Source organism: Sphaeramia orbicularis, chromosome 5 (genome assembly GCF_902148855.1).
Source record: "Sphaeramia orbicularis chromosome 5, fSphaOr1.1, whole genome shotgun sequence".
Classification (NCBI taxonomy): domain Eukaryota; kingdom Metazoa; phylum Chordata; class Actinopteri; order Kurtiformes; family Apogonidae; genus Sphaeramia; species Sphaeramia orbicularis.
Window position 1 is genome coordinate 31,522,895 of NC_043961.1, and position 14,813 is coordinate 31,537,707.

At 37.7% G+C, this 14,813-nt stretch overlaps 1 protein-coding gene across 10 annotated transcripts in view; it reads right to left on the reverse strand.

Moving 5' to 3' along the window:
• cacna1da (calcium channel, voltage-dependent, L type, alpha 1D subunit, a) overlaps positions 1-14,813 on the reverse strand; it is a 69,232-nt gene that overhangs the window by 18,377 nt on the left and 36,042 nt on the right. For 4 of the 10 annotated variants that reach the window (XM_030135131.1, XM_030135123.1, XM_030135122.1 and 1 more), the window contains 19 exons: positions 14,450-14,675; positions 14,149-14,356; positions 12,523-12,643; positions 12,273-12,360; positions 12,134-12,164; positions 11,868-12,022; positions 11,628-11,757; positions 7,988-8,047; positions 7,850-7,909; positions 6,410-6,516; positions 6,248-6,335; positions 6,049-6,156; positions 5,886-5,938; positions 5,640-5,786; positions 3,965-4,166; positions 3,658-3,816; positions 2,143-2,253; positions 1,227-1,310; positions 771-782 (listed from right to left, as the gene is read on the reverse strand). In XM_030135131.1, the coding sequence (XP_029990991.1) occupies positions 771-782; positions 1,227-1,310; positions 2,143-2,253; positions 3,658-3,816; positions 3,965-4,166; positions 5,640-5,786; positions 5,886-5,938; positions 6,049-6,156; positions 6,248-6,335; positions 6,410-6,516; positions 7,850-7,909; positions 7,988-8,047; positions 11,628-11,757; positions 11,868-12,022; positions 12,134-12,164; positions 12,273-12,360; positions 12,523-12,643; positions 14,149-14,356; positions 14,450-14,675 (2,150 nt within the window). The remainder of the gene's footprint in view (positions 1-770; positions 783-1,226; positions 1,311-2,142; positions 2,254-3,657; positions 3,817-3,964; positions 4,167-5,639; positions 5,787-5,885; positions 5,939-6,048; positions 6,157-6,247; positions 6,336-6,409; positions 6,517-7,849; positions 7,910-7,987; positions 8,048-11,627; positions 11,758-11,867; positions 12,023-12,133; positions 12,165-12,272; positions 12,361-12,522; positions 12,644-14,148; positions 14,357-14,449; positions 14,676-14,813) is intronic. The other 6 variants (XM_030135130.1, XM_030135127.1, XM_030135126.1 and 3 more) reach the window with 3 other exon arrangements.

The window sequence follows — 14,813 nt, forward strand, 5'->3', positions numbered from 1 at the left end:
ACAACACGAAAAACACACAAATACAGTCCCCCCAAAACCACATATGTATTATACACATAAAACATACATGCATAACAACAGATAACCTACACACACTGCTGTATGTTATAAACAAAGTTAGTGTTGCCCCACAGAAACTCATGCAGACACATATTTTGAAACACAGACTGTGAAAATACAGAAAACGTGAAGTAAAACTCCAGAAAAACAGCACTGCAGCTCAGACACCAGAGCACTCAGGAGGGGAGCAAAGTCTTTAGTACACTGCACCTATAACAAGCACTATCATCACCATAACTAAAATACTTCTTAAAAACATGGGTAAATTTCAGCTTGTAGTATTCACAATGCTTGTTGGCATCTCAGACTACAAATACTTCAGTAATTCTTTTGTTTTAAACTAAAAGTAGAACACAAGTTGATCATATGCATTTAGTCTTTGTTTTAGGTGATTTTGTGCAGAGCCAAGCAGAAAGAAGATTATTTTGGTATTTGATTAAAGTAGAGAAGTAGTCATCCACTATTTTATCAAGTCTTGAAGTGAATTTCCAAAGTAACAAACAAGTAGATGCTGATGTAAATTTTCAATTAAAAGTTACATCCATGTGACTGTGCTGCAAAATTGCAAATATATTTTTTGTACAAGTTAATAAAACACTAGATGACTAATTTAGTTTTTAATCCATTCGCACTGTAAAGGGGTCCCAAAGATAAAGTTGTTATCAACAACAGGTTACACACACAACATTTTTATTCATTGCCATACTTGCCTCTACAAGTTTCTATGGAAACAAAATGAACAAGAGCAAGAATTAGATAACCAGATCATAAACCATCCTGCGCAGGCCGCCGTTCACAAAGAAATGTTTTTCACTGTCATGTCAACCATTTACATTCAGCTTTTTTTAACACAACATTAAAACACACATGAAAAAGCATGTGGAAGAAGCGTTACTCTCCAATATCAGAGTTAGATAAAGCACAAGTAAATTAAGGTCAAACTGAGGCTTTACAGAGTAAGCCAATGGCACCTTAAATAATATAAACATTTCCTCAAATAATATGCATTTTAGCATGCATCATGAGTAAGAAAGAAACAGTTTAGCAGGTAAAGTGAAAACTATAACTAAGGACAAAGGAGAAATAACATTTAAGGACATAATTTGCCATGTGGCTTTCATGTAAGGCCTCAGTTCAACATGAGAGGCAGAAAAAGAAGTACTTACATTAACTTCAGTGATAGCAATATCGACGACGCTACCAACAACAATTAAGGCATCAAATGTATTCCAAGCATCAGCGAAATAGTGCTGTTAATGCATGACATCAAATGAGGTAAAAGATGAGAATGAAGAGAAGAGGAAAGGAGAAAACAAGAAAGAGCAGAAAACAATAAGATGAGAGGTAATGAAATGGGAGGAAAAAAAGAGAAGAGATAAAACAGTTAAGAGTGAGTAGATAAAGAAAGGCCAGAAATCCTGAGTCCTGTCTTGAAACCCTGCAGAGTTTAGGTGAGAATTAAGAGCGAGATCAGAGAGCAGAGGTCCGGTCAGAGCTGAGTTTACTTACATCGATCTCACTGAGAACTATGTCTACTATGCTGCCAATCACAACCAGGGCGTCGAACACGTTCCAGGCATCTCCAAAATAGCCCTGAGTAATGTCGAGTAGTGGGCACGTTAAAAGAGGTATTTATTCTCGTGTGAAAATTGATGTGCACTCAGAACACAGAGACCCCCCGCTGGCTCCTTCAGCTGAGGGTTTGTGATTATAGTGCACTGATTTTTAACACAGATGCACTGGAAAGAAGTAGATGAACACCATCTCTGTTTATATTCATGCACAAACACTGCAGAATATGAGAAGCAGTAAAAAAATCAGCTCTGCACCCCACACTCTGTCTCTTACTAGCATCCTGTCCTTCTTCTCAACACAGAGCTGTTGGCAATGCAGTGACATTAAGGAGAAAAGAAAAAACACTCCTGAATATTTCAGTATTCACTCATACACATAGGCTGCGATGGTGTTAACAGTAAACAAACAGCTATTAAATCCATGAAGACTTCTCTGTGTGTGCTAGTTTATTAAATATATGGTGATGAGCAATGTGTTTTAGTTGAAGAGATTTTGTTGAAATCTCACCCTGGGTTTGAAAGCGATGAGTTTGAGAACCATTTCCACAGTGAAGACAGCAGTGAAAACCATATTGAGGATATCCATGACATAATTAAAAAGCGCTGACTGGCCGTAGTGCTACAGAAAGGACAGAGTAGAAAAGAAGAGCTGTTAATTTGGTATTCACAGATAAAACCAAAGAATAAAGCCACAATGTATTAGACCTGCACGATATGAGGAAAACATTATTGTAAATATGGAAGAGGCTATCCCCACAGAATAAAGAAATGAAACTGTCATTTTAGTAGGACGAAGTGCTTCCTTATGCATAGGTGTTCCACTAAAACAACTTCTCTCCACACTAATTTTCTAAATGGACTGTTGTTATCCTGCACTCAGCACCGTCTAAGAACTAGTTAAAAAAACATAAGTTTGCTGCATGACATACTTTTCTACAACATTTGTATGTTAAGAAAAACAGGGTTCCTACAGCTTTCTACAAGTTAAATTTAAGACTTTTTAAGACTATTTAGAACACAATTTAATGCCCATTTCACAGCCATACTGGCAAAAATTCATGACTCCTAGAATTTAGGAAAATGTACTTATTTACTCCAATGCCTTGATTCCTACCATTCCGAGTAATTTCTCTCCAGGGGCTGAAAAATTAGCGATAATTGGTTCCTAATTTCAATATAAATTGTCGGGTTGGAACGTGTGGAACTGAGTAGACTAACATTACTTTCTTTGCAGCTTGGACATTTTACAGACACATTTAAATACATACACAGCCCACAAGTTTATGGCAACATAATCGAAGAGCTATCATATCAAATTAAATACCTTTTAAAGACTTTTTAAAGGTATTATATGCAGATTTGTAAATTCATGACTTTTAAGACTTTTTAAAACCCTGTGGGAACCCTGAAAAAGGATAGAGGTCAGTTTGGGGCAGCTGTGGCTCAGGTGGTAGAGCGGGTCATCCAATAACCGAAGGGTTGGCGGTTCGAATCCCGCTCTGTCCTAGTCAGTCTGTTGTGTCCTTGGGCAAGACACTTCACCCTCCTTGCCTCCAGTGCCACCCACACTGGTGTATGAATGTTTGGTGGTGGTAGTAGGCGCAAATTGGCAGCCACGCTTCTGTCAGCCTGTCCCAGGGCAGCTGTGGCTACATATGTAGTTTACGACCATCAGAGTGTGAATGTGAGAGTGAATGAATAATGGATCAATAATGTAAAGCGCTTTGGGTGTCTAGAAAAGCGCTATATAAATCCAATCCATTATTATTATTATTATTTAGAGGTCTGACTATGTGAGACTACAGTCTGTTGATGGACTATCAAAATAAAATACTACCAGTGATATTTTTATGTTTGTCATAATGTGTTCGTATACTTATCCCAATGATGATGAAAACTCATTCACATTTGCAATGAATTTTACGCATAAATAATGACACTGCATGGTTCTTGAGCACAACAGTTAAAACAGACATGTACTTGGTTTCCATAGTTGGTTGGTTTCAGCGGTGCAGTGTCTTACCTGTACAGCCAAGCAGAGTGTGTTCAACATGATGAGCACAAACATGATGTACTCAAATCCAGTTGAGTTCACCACATACCAGAACTTGTACTGGTACGGGTTCTTAGGGATGTACCTCCTCAGTGGACGAGCTTTAAGAGCATACTCCACACACTGACGCTGCACACAAACACATCAACTTGGTTTTAATGGTCAAGACAAAAAATGATTCAGTTTCTAAGTTTTCAGAATGAAGACTTTGCTCAATATTAAATGATTGTCACAATATTTGGATATGGTCACATTTAGCTCATGTGTCGACCCTGACCTGGTTCTTATCAAGTTCACAGTTTTTATACTCCTTCTCTCCTTGTTCCTGAAACGTGACGATCACAAAACCTACAAAGATGTTCATCATAAAGAAAGCAATGATGATGATGTAGATGATAAAGAAGATGGAAATCTCCACACGGTAGTTGTAAATGGGGCCGAGGTTCTCCCTGTTGGAGTCAATGGCCTTGTACAGTAACCTGAAAGGAGACAAACACAGAGACAAGTCAGGTTTATTTATACAGTCTCATATTAGTCAGTGTGGACAGTATACACCCCCCCCAAAAAAAAAAAAAAAAAAAAAACATGCTTAATGGGGGAAAATGAAAGACAGTACAGCAGTGCTTCTCCAACTGTGGGGCAGTTTTCCAGGGGGGCACGAGATCACTTCAGCTGTTTCAGCATGTATTAGTACTACACCTTGTAGTGCAGTACTTTCCCAGTGTATATTAGTACTTTTACTTATAGAGCAGTTCTTCTTCAGTATGTATATGTACTTTTACTAGCAGTGCTGTACTTTTTTAATGCGTACTTATATTTTTAATTGCAGTGAAGTACTTTCCCAATGTGTATCAGTACTTTTCTTGTAGTGCAGCGCTTTTCAGTGTGTATTAGTACTATTACTTTTAGTGCAGTACTATGCCAGTGTATATTAGTATTTTTACTTGTAGTGCAGTACTTCTCCAGTGTGTATTAGTACTATCACTTGCAGTACAGTACATTTTCAAAGTGTTTGTACTTTAATTGTGGTGCAGTACTTTTTCAGTGTGTATTAGTACTTTTACTTGTAATGCAGTGTGTTTCCAGTGTGTATTAGTACTATCACTTGTAGTGCAGTAAAGTTTCAGTGCACACCAGTGTTTCTCAAACTTTTTCTTCCACCAAAGAGGGACCTGATGGAAAAAGTTTGATTTGCTGCACAACAGGTAGAGACATAGAGGGAGGATCTAAATAGGTGAAATAGGTGTTGTGTATACGGACAGGTATGCATATATTATATATTTGAATGAATAGAACATTGCTGACAAGTGGCAACACTGCGTATAATTTCATGAATGAAATTTTTAGTTCAAACATGTAGACAGTGAAATCAAAACAAAAATCAACCAAAAATATAAGTAATAGTACATAAATGATTGATGAGCAAATAAACAACAAAATAAATAAATAACTAATAATAGTAAATAATAATAATAATAATAATAATAATAATAATAATAATAATAATAATAATAATAATAATAAAACAAATGAAATGAAATTATACATGCTCGAAAAGGAGCAGGAAGAAGTAAAAACTTATGTACTCCTACCCCCAATTTCTATTCCTTCTGATCATTATATAGCAATTATTATTTTGTATGAATATAATAATAATAATAATAATAATAATAATAATAATAATAATAATAATAATAATAATAATAATAATAATAATAATAATAAGCATAATAGTATAACAATATCACACATCCTTTTACCTATGTACACTAATATGATAATATCCATTTACAACTTTTCCTACCAGATATTAATACCAGATATTAATAAAAACTAAAAGAACAAAAACAAAACAAAAACAAAACAAACAAAAACCCTCAAACAAAAACATATATACATATACATATACATTCATCACTTTAATATGGCATCTAAAGAAGTAAGGAACTTACGCAGGCCAGCCTTCAAAGGTGGACACAGTGAACAGTGCCATCATGGCCATGAGGACATTGTCGAAGTTGAAGTCACTGTTGTGCCACACTCGTTTGTGGATAGTCGGCTGGTTCACATCTCCATCCTTATACAAGATGTAGGTACCTCTGCAAAAAAATCACATGCATGTTGTGTGACGGTTAAGACCCATACAGCATATGACATACTGCATAGATTCTGTACAAGTACAAGACAAAAACACTAACTTGCACTCCTCTGGGCTGGACTTGGCTTCATCCGTGCAGCGATAAAACTTTCCCTGAGGACAAAACAAATGTTTTCACTCTAATGATTCAAATGATAAACAGTTACATAATAACCTGTATATGTCCTTAAGAGTCTTTTTGTCACGACTGAAGTGGGGCTGACCTTAAATAGCTGCACTCCTATACAGGCAAACATGAACTGAAGCAGAGTGGTGACGATCATGATGTTACCGATGGTTCTGATGGCCACAAACACACACTGCACCACATGCTGTAAGGCCAAGAGGGTTACTGTCATTAACTACATTTATGCTGAAAACAGTGCAGTTATTAGTGTGCACCACTTCAAGAAGAGGCCGCACCTTCAGACCCTTGGCTCGGTTGATAGCCCTCAAGGGTCGAAGCACTCGAAGCACCCTAAGGATCTTCACCACAGAGATGGCCGAAGACCTGACAAGACACTTTTTTAAAAAAGGCTCTATGTCTTCTTTCTTTTGTCTCCAATGAAATGGTTTAGTACTTACTGAATGCCAAAGGACACAAGGGAAACTCCCACCACCAACAGGTCGAGAAGGTTGAAGTAATTCCTACAGAAAGCTCCTTTATGCAGAAACGCTCCGTATGTCGTCATCTAAGGAGAGAATGGAGGGAATCAGAGGAGCACATGACAGCGAAAAACAACTTGATTTACCCAGTGCACACCAGACACACAAATTGTCTGAAACACTTTAAAAGACACAGACACGCATAACATCTTTATATTTTTGAAAAGCATATCCTTACTACCTTGCACGCAAACACACTCGCACACATCTCCACACTCTTGTAGTTCACTCTGATTCGGGGTGGCGAGTTCAGAGCAGTGAAACAGGAGGCTAAATCTACCGTCACCACCCCCACGGCCCTTTACTACATGAATGTAGTAGTAAGTCATTCATTTCTCAATCGACTATGGGATCAGGCAATAAAACATGCATTTTGTTGCCACGATGTCAGGGTTATTTACTACCTGCAAGGGCTATCGTTATAGTGATTGGAAAATAAAAATGGCCTTACTGTCACATTCATGTGGACCGTCGTCTTAAAGCACATTCCATTATGTTCTTTAATAGTTCAGAATAAGGGGAAGCAGCTCCCAATTAAAACTTCAGAATTCAGCAGGCAGAGAAGAAAAACCAGCCAAAATAACTCTTCTTCAAATAATAAAAGTAAAGGATTAATTTTCCGAGTGTATGTAAATGTGGAGCCCCGCAGAAACACGAAACTGCTAACTAAGAGCATTAGAAATTCAGAGTCAAACCGTGTGGCCTTGGCAGGATTTTTGCCCAAATGGCTGCGGACCAAACTCCACATTTCTATGCACTCAGTCAGGGAAAGCAGACTGAACCATGCTCAGCAGGAACATGGTTGGTTTTGCCCCCTCTTTTATGGGTAGTCTGAAGAGCAGTCAGTATGAGAGGCATGGCGTTAGCTTTGACTGGAGTTGACTTTACATCTTTCAACACCTCCCTGAAAATGACTTGAAACTCAACTTCAGCCAATGCATAAACAATGTCTTAACAGCCCGTTAACTTTTATAGCATTGCACCAAGAGTTGCATCATCTGTTACATATTTGCATCATCATAATCATTTCAGCGATGACTGCCTGAATGATGTAACATCCATGTGAGTATAATGTAATGTTGATGTGATGTTTCCTTCCCCTATGAGGTCTTTGATACGTCTAAATTATACAAATCTCATGTTTGTGTTAATGTGTGCAAAGTAGCAACTAACAACTCCAATACTTGTTTTTTCTTTCTTTCTTTTTTTTTTTTTTTTTTTTTTTTTGCTTTTAAAAGAGGTGCCGTGAAGAAAAAGTAAATAAGAGAAAGGAAACAAACAAGCCAGGTTTGTACTGAGTGGCAGGTGACACACAAGGAGAGAATGCAGCAAGGCTCTCGTTGTCATTTAAGGGGTTACCTTCAATATGATCTCAAATGTAAACATACTAGTGAAGACATAATCTGCATAGCCTAGGACCTGGAAGGCAACGAGACGTTTGGAGTGTTATTGGGGTGTGGTTAGTCACAGCACAGACAGGGGACACAGGGCATTTACCTTCAAAACGATCTCAACAGTAAAGATAGCCGTGAAAGCATAGTCAAAGTAACCAAGTATCTGCAAAAAGCAACGTACATGTTTAACAAAGACAGTTCATTGTGTAGATTTAAACATCATATAAAAAGAAAATGAAAGGAAAAAACATTACAAGCATTTCCTGGAAAAAGAGATTAAACACCATAAAGTGAGATTAAACATCACACAGTAAATCACTGCAAAAAAGTATCCAGTGACAGCCTGTTTTTACTATTTCATCATCAAATCTTATTAGGGATGCACCGATACATCAGCCACTTGTTGATTGTCATTGATCCATCAGCAAATGAGACGACATTAAACCCAAATGAGCCGAAATCAGGGAGAAAAAAACACAGGTATTTAACAATACACCTTCCTCATGAAACTCTATCCTCCTAGTCCAAATCAAACCACTAAATGTGAACGTATAACCTGATGTTATGTCAGACTGATGTGGAAGTGTAGTTTTTTCCATGATGAGCCACAGAGGAGGGCAATTAAGTCATGTCTGAACGAAGACAGAAATCTTAAATGTGGTAGCAGTTAATAATTACAGCTATCAGTCATTTATTTAAAAGGTGCCTTGCCACACAAAACTGCTTTTACTTGTATTTTTTTTTCTAATATGTTAGGTCCGTAGGTGTTGTGTTATGTAGTGAATTTGAAAATGAACTGCTACCTCCTCTGTCTGCTATTGCCACTGAAAAGAAATAAGTGGAGAAATCAGGTCAATTAGAAAAGCTGGTCAGTGTGACATGTTAAAGGAGTCATATTTTGCTAAACCCACTTTTATTAGTCTTTGGTACATTAATGTGTATATTTGCATCCTAATAGTTCATAAAGTTTGAATGTGAACCCTCCAGGTGCTGCAAAGTTATGTTTATAGTCATTCTGGCAAAAATTGAGTGATTCTCTACAATCTGTTTCAATTCCTTCTTAATTTGTTACGTTTTATAACTAGTTACGTCATCACATTTGCACATATAACATCAAGACTTCTGACAAACATTTCTCAGAGTACGTCATAATTGTTTTATCAGCAGCAGCGGTTGTAGTCCATACTGAAAATATGTCCAAACTTCACACCGATTACCTAAAATGTTCAGTTGTTGGTTGTATTAATGAACACAAGTGGCTGAATAGGACAGAAAACACTGTTAACAACCTGGAAGGGGGTGGGGTCATTTGGATTTAAAGGGCCAGCGCTCAAAACAACCTTTTTCGTGTCATTACTCAGAAATAGGGTTGAAGATGGACCTGTAGAGTTTAATTAATGAAGAATTCAGATCCAAGCATAGCATTTACAGCTTATGTAGACCACAGGGAAATGTTTTAAAATGCATAATTCTATTTTAAAAAAAGCAAAATATCACTTCTTTAATGCCTGAGCTTATTACTATTCATGAGCTCACGCCCACAGAATTCATCTAGCTCAGTGACAGTTTTCGTATACAGCAAGCTGGGTCACCGTAAAGGGGGGGGGGGGGGGTAAACATGACAAATTCATGGGGCCCAGCATTCCTGGGGGGCCCATAGAGCAGCGGAGGGGGTCCAGTGGATACAGGTTAGAAGTTGTGAAAATTCTGTGTAAGGTCCACCGTACAAGAGAGTCATAGAAGCTGGGAGTTGGACATTCAAAGCATGTTAAGTTTTACTCTCTGTTTACGCCACTTCCTCTACTTGTTGTGCAGGGAAAAGGATGCTGAAAAGCCAGGCTCCCATTGGCTAGCTGTTAGCCAATCAGAGTCAAGCAGATTAGCATGTTAAATATTCATGAGAACTGGCGCAAATCGAGCTGAGTCTTCCACGTTACAATGGCTTGAAACTTGGTAACCGAGGCATTTTTTCCACAAAAAATGTTACAGAGTCTATGGTAGAACTTCAGACATTACCACAAAAGAAATGAAATACGTGTGGCAAGGCACCTTTAACCTCCCTACCAGGTGTACATCAGAGGCAGATTTTCCTCTGTCTATAGAAGTGAGTAGAAGTCTTGAGTCCTGCCTCAACTACAATATGCTGGAAGCTAATAATGGATTTTGTTGCTCAATAACTCCAACAAACTGACAAGCACTGCAGTTTTAAATAGTGCTAGTGGCCCGTTCTGGGCTGTTACATACATCTGGATTATCAACACTTTTTATTTGCCACACAGATGTTTCAGGCCAAATGACCTTCCTCAGCATTTTCACTGGTGGAGATATTTATACAAGCTTTCAGTTAAGAAGTGTGGAAAATTTGTACTAACTCTATGTTAGTTTTAGGATAAAGCACCCAGTTTTGTTTGATTTTTTAATGTGTTGATTAGGGGAAATAAATAATACAAAAGAAATTAAACAAAAACATTAGTATTGACAAGTAAACTTGTAAACATCAGCGTCAGCCCAGAATTCCACAATCGGTGCATCCCTATGTCTTATGCGTTATTATCTCAATATAAATTCATTGTAGTAGGTGAGGTGATCAATTGCAATTGAAATCATTACAATGCAATGACAGTTTGTTTCCTTCAGGACCATATTTGTGTTTTTGCCTGGTTAAGCACATAACATGAACAGCATGCTGCCAATAAAAGTGTCCTTTGTGTTCAGTACTTCAGGGAACCACCAAAGAGAACAATATGAAAATCAATTTCCAGATACCCTGACACTAGCTTTAATTTAAAGTAATTTATCCCTGTAACCTATTAGTTTGAAACAAAGTTAAGCTATCCTCAGCAGTTTTTCCATTTTGGTGCATTAAAGGACACTCTGACATCTGAGATGTGGGAGTAAGGTGACAAAAAACATTGCACTAAATAGCTACATTGTAAGAAAAACTCTTTCCGGGGACAAACAATATTGAATTCATAATACAAATGTTGATAAATCTTGGATTTAAAAGGTCACTACTGAGCCCATGACACCTAAATCGTGAATGTTGGAACAGAGCAGCAGGAACAGGGTGACCACGTGTCCCCATTAAATGTGGACAGACGGAAGATTTACACCACTGTCCTGACAAGAACAGTCTTTGTTTGGGCAATTGTACTAAATGTATGTCTCAGAAAATTAACTACAAGCAATCTTCCAAAAATATGTCACTGTGGGCAAGAGAGATGACAAGTAAAAGAGGTAAATGAAAGACAATTTCCTCAAATGCTCTCTCAATCTTTGACTTCTACTACTTTGTGCTTTTGCTTTATCCTTGGTTTGAAAACTAAAGGTGAAGCTTCTCAAACAACAAGCTACAGAATGTGTGAATCATTGGTAGATTGAAAAAGTTTCAACAGGTTATATATAAACAGAACGTGATATATTTTTATAAGAATTTAAAAGGGGTAAATGACTATGATTGTGAATATAATAAGCACATGCAATTAGCCTTAATCAGAAACATATTAGCTGAAATGAAGCTTGAAAAATACCTACCACTGCTGTTGTTGAAATAAAACAATCTAGCATATGCTATTGTCATGAGAGTAACATAAAACATTATCTTACTGCATTTGGGTGAAATCTTGCAAAACCACTAATATGGTCAAAGGATCAAATAATTGACATTGTTGCACCTCTTAATGTTGAATTAACAATACAACCAAAAAGCTGCAGCCACAGCACATTTGTGTGTTTAGACTTACAATATTACGAGCTGAGAAGTTTCGGATTGGATCCTCAGCAGCGAGTGAGACAGAGCTGAGCATGATGAAGACCAGGATGAGGTTGGTGAATATATGATGGTTTATGAGTCTGTGGCAAAACACACGGACCCTGAAACAGAAAGAAACCAGAGCAAACGCAGACACGTCAGTATTCATTTATGTTTGTGTTTGTGTACATGCTGCCCGGGTGTGAGAGCGTGAGGTGGGAGTTTCTCTTACGGATTTGTGGTGCTGAAGATGAAGAAGGCACTTCCCTCTGGAATAGGAGTGATCTTCTCCTTCTTTACCAGCTCGGAGATGGCCGGCCGAGGTCCTGATGGAACTTCGGGGTCCTCCTCCTCCGCTGCTGTGTCGTCGTTGTCCTCCTCCTCCTCCTTTCACACAAGAAGAATAAAATGTGTTTGTGCACACACATACAACAGTACATTCTCCTTTAACTGCAAAATGTACTTTGTGATTTCCAAGTCAACATTTGAATAGAATACCTTTTCATCTTTATCATCATCCTTTTTGTCCCTGTAAGAAACAGATTTTGGAATGAAGTTGAGACCATCTGAGTATTTTTGTCTATCCTCAACATTTTTATTCATATGTCGTTTATTTTGTCTTGGTAAAAGTTCTCACCCTTTCTTGTCCCCTTCGTCTGTGTTGAGAGACTCTGCATCTGCCAAGTTATCCACAGCGATAGCCAAGAAGACATTCAGGAGGATATCTGAGCGAAGTGTTAGTAAAGGAACAACTCTCATTAAAAATACTGAATAAAACTTTCACACCAGAAACACTCAGTCAGTGTTAAAGTAATAGCACATATTTGTACAGAAACAGCTCCTTATGTTTCTAAGGCATGTGTGTTATTATCAGTGAGAGAGGATACAGTTTCCACAGATGAATAGGATGATGAAGTAAAAGCATACGACCATTCCAGTGGAGGAAGGGCCTCCATACGCCATGATCCCATCATACATAACAGCATTCCAGTCTTCTCCAGTCAGGATCTATACAGATCAGAATATTTATTTGGCAGGAGACCAATCAGCAGTAGCATTTGAAGGAATACCACTGGAAAAAACAAGCCTAGATATATTCAATAATTTACAATCCTGCTAAATAATATCTATGCACCACATAATTATGACTGTTTTTTTTTTTACCAGCACTACACTAAGTGGTTTATTCTTATAATTTGATCATCAGTAGAACATTATACCCAAATGGATGGTAAATTGACCAATGCTAACTATTTTAGAATACTGTAAAAATGTTGCATTTGCAGTTTCAATCAAAAGATTTACAAGACCTTCATTTTTTCTAAGGGAAAAACTATACATCTTCAAGAGTTATAATGGTCCATCTGTTTTGTTAATTGTCTGTTTCTCACAATTATAATCACAATATACTAAAGAGTGGAGTAACACGGCCTGTTTTTTCACTGCTTTTGTGCAGACAGGTTATCAAAAGCACAGGGTGTCCATAAAGTCTCTTTACAATTTAACACATCTATTACAAAAGCAAATGAATAGACAAATCTCTGGAAATTATTATAAATGACAAACTTTTATTTGCCTCATTTAATACACCTCTATCTGTGCACCATTAGTTACACGAAGCCCTGGATTTCTTGTCATCAAGTCACTGATGTCCCGTATCTTTGTTCAATACACAATATCTATAAGATAACCCCATAGAAAAAAATATCCAGGGGTGGGATATCTGGTGAACAAGGTGGCCAGGGACTTGGGCCATCCTTTCCAATCCACCGGCCTGAAAATGTTTGATATGGGAACCCACCCACATGCAGTCTCCAGTGTGGTGAAAAATGATGGTTGGTTGAAGGTCATCCAGTTGAGACACCAAATATTCAGTCAAAAGATCAAGGTCAACATTTACAGTGATCTCTCGTTGAAAAAGATTAGGAAGCTTTATTGTCATCATATTAGCACAAGGCATCACATAACGAAATTCAAGGTGCTCTTCAGGTCAGTGCAAATCAGGCTTAACATAAGAGAAAACATATGCTAAAAAAAAAGAAAAAAAATGGACTAATGATTCGATTGCACGTGATCCCACTCCACACATTCAAACTTTGATAACCACTGAGTACATGGAACAAATCTGATTAATATATCTCATCAACTGCTTTCGTAATACATTTTTATAATTGTAACGAGACTTTGTATTCACATTCACATGAGATGCCAACTGGTATGGGACTGTTCACTGAAATATTGTAAGCAATTTGTGGTGTAATTTTTACAAATTACACACAGCCAATTTCCATGGGATGAAAATCACAGCTGACCTCTCCATTTATTACAAATTATGACAAGCTGAGAACAGAGCTAAATTTTCGAGACTTAATTTACCTCTATTATGCAGAAAAGCTTTAGACAACAATTACTGCTCCCTAAAAAGGGAGTTTTTGTGACATTATTGTTAACTGAATAAATGAATGAATTAAAACAAATTACTATCCTGTTGTAATACTCAAGCCTGTTCATACCTGAAACACAGTGAGAAGGGCTTGGGGAAAGTTGTCAAAGGTACTCCTCTTGGTCTGGGTTTCGTCAAAATTAAACTTTCCACCAAACACTTGCATCCCCAGCAGGGAGAAGATAATGATGAAGAGGAAGAGCAGCAGCAGCAGGGAAGCAATGGACTTCATGGAGTTAAGCAGTGATGCCACCAAGTTACTCAGAGACTGCCAGTGTCTGTAAAACAAGTCAAGGTAAGACAGACGATTAATAAAACTCATCATGGTATGACACACACACTCACACAGACACACCATGGTGCAATCTTACCGTGTGACCTTGAAGATCCTCAGCAGTCGGACACACCGAAACACAGAAATACCAAGAGGAGACATGATTTCCAGCTCGACCAGAATAGTCTCTGTGATTCCTCCGCACACCACAAAGCAGTCAAAGCGGTTGAACAGTGAAACAAAATAGGCCTGAAGCCCAAGACTGTACATCTTCACCAACATTTCACACGTGAATAAGGCCAGCAGCACCTTATTGGCCACGTCTGAAAACCAGAGAAAAATCTGTGCATCAAAAACTACAAATAAATGGAGATTTATTTTAATCAGCAAGCGGATCTGGATGAGTGTACAATAAGTGATGGTGAAAGTGAAATGGTGACATTAGTAGAACTTTTAGGTGA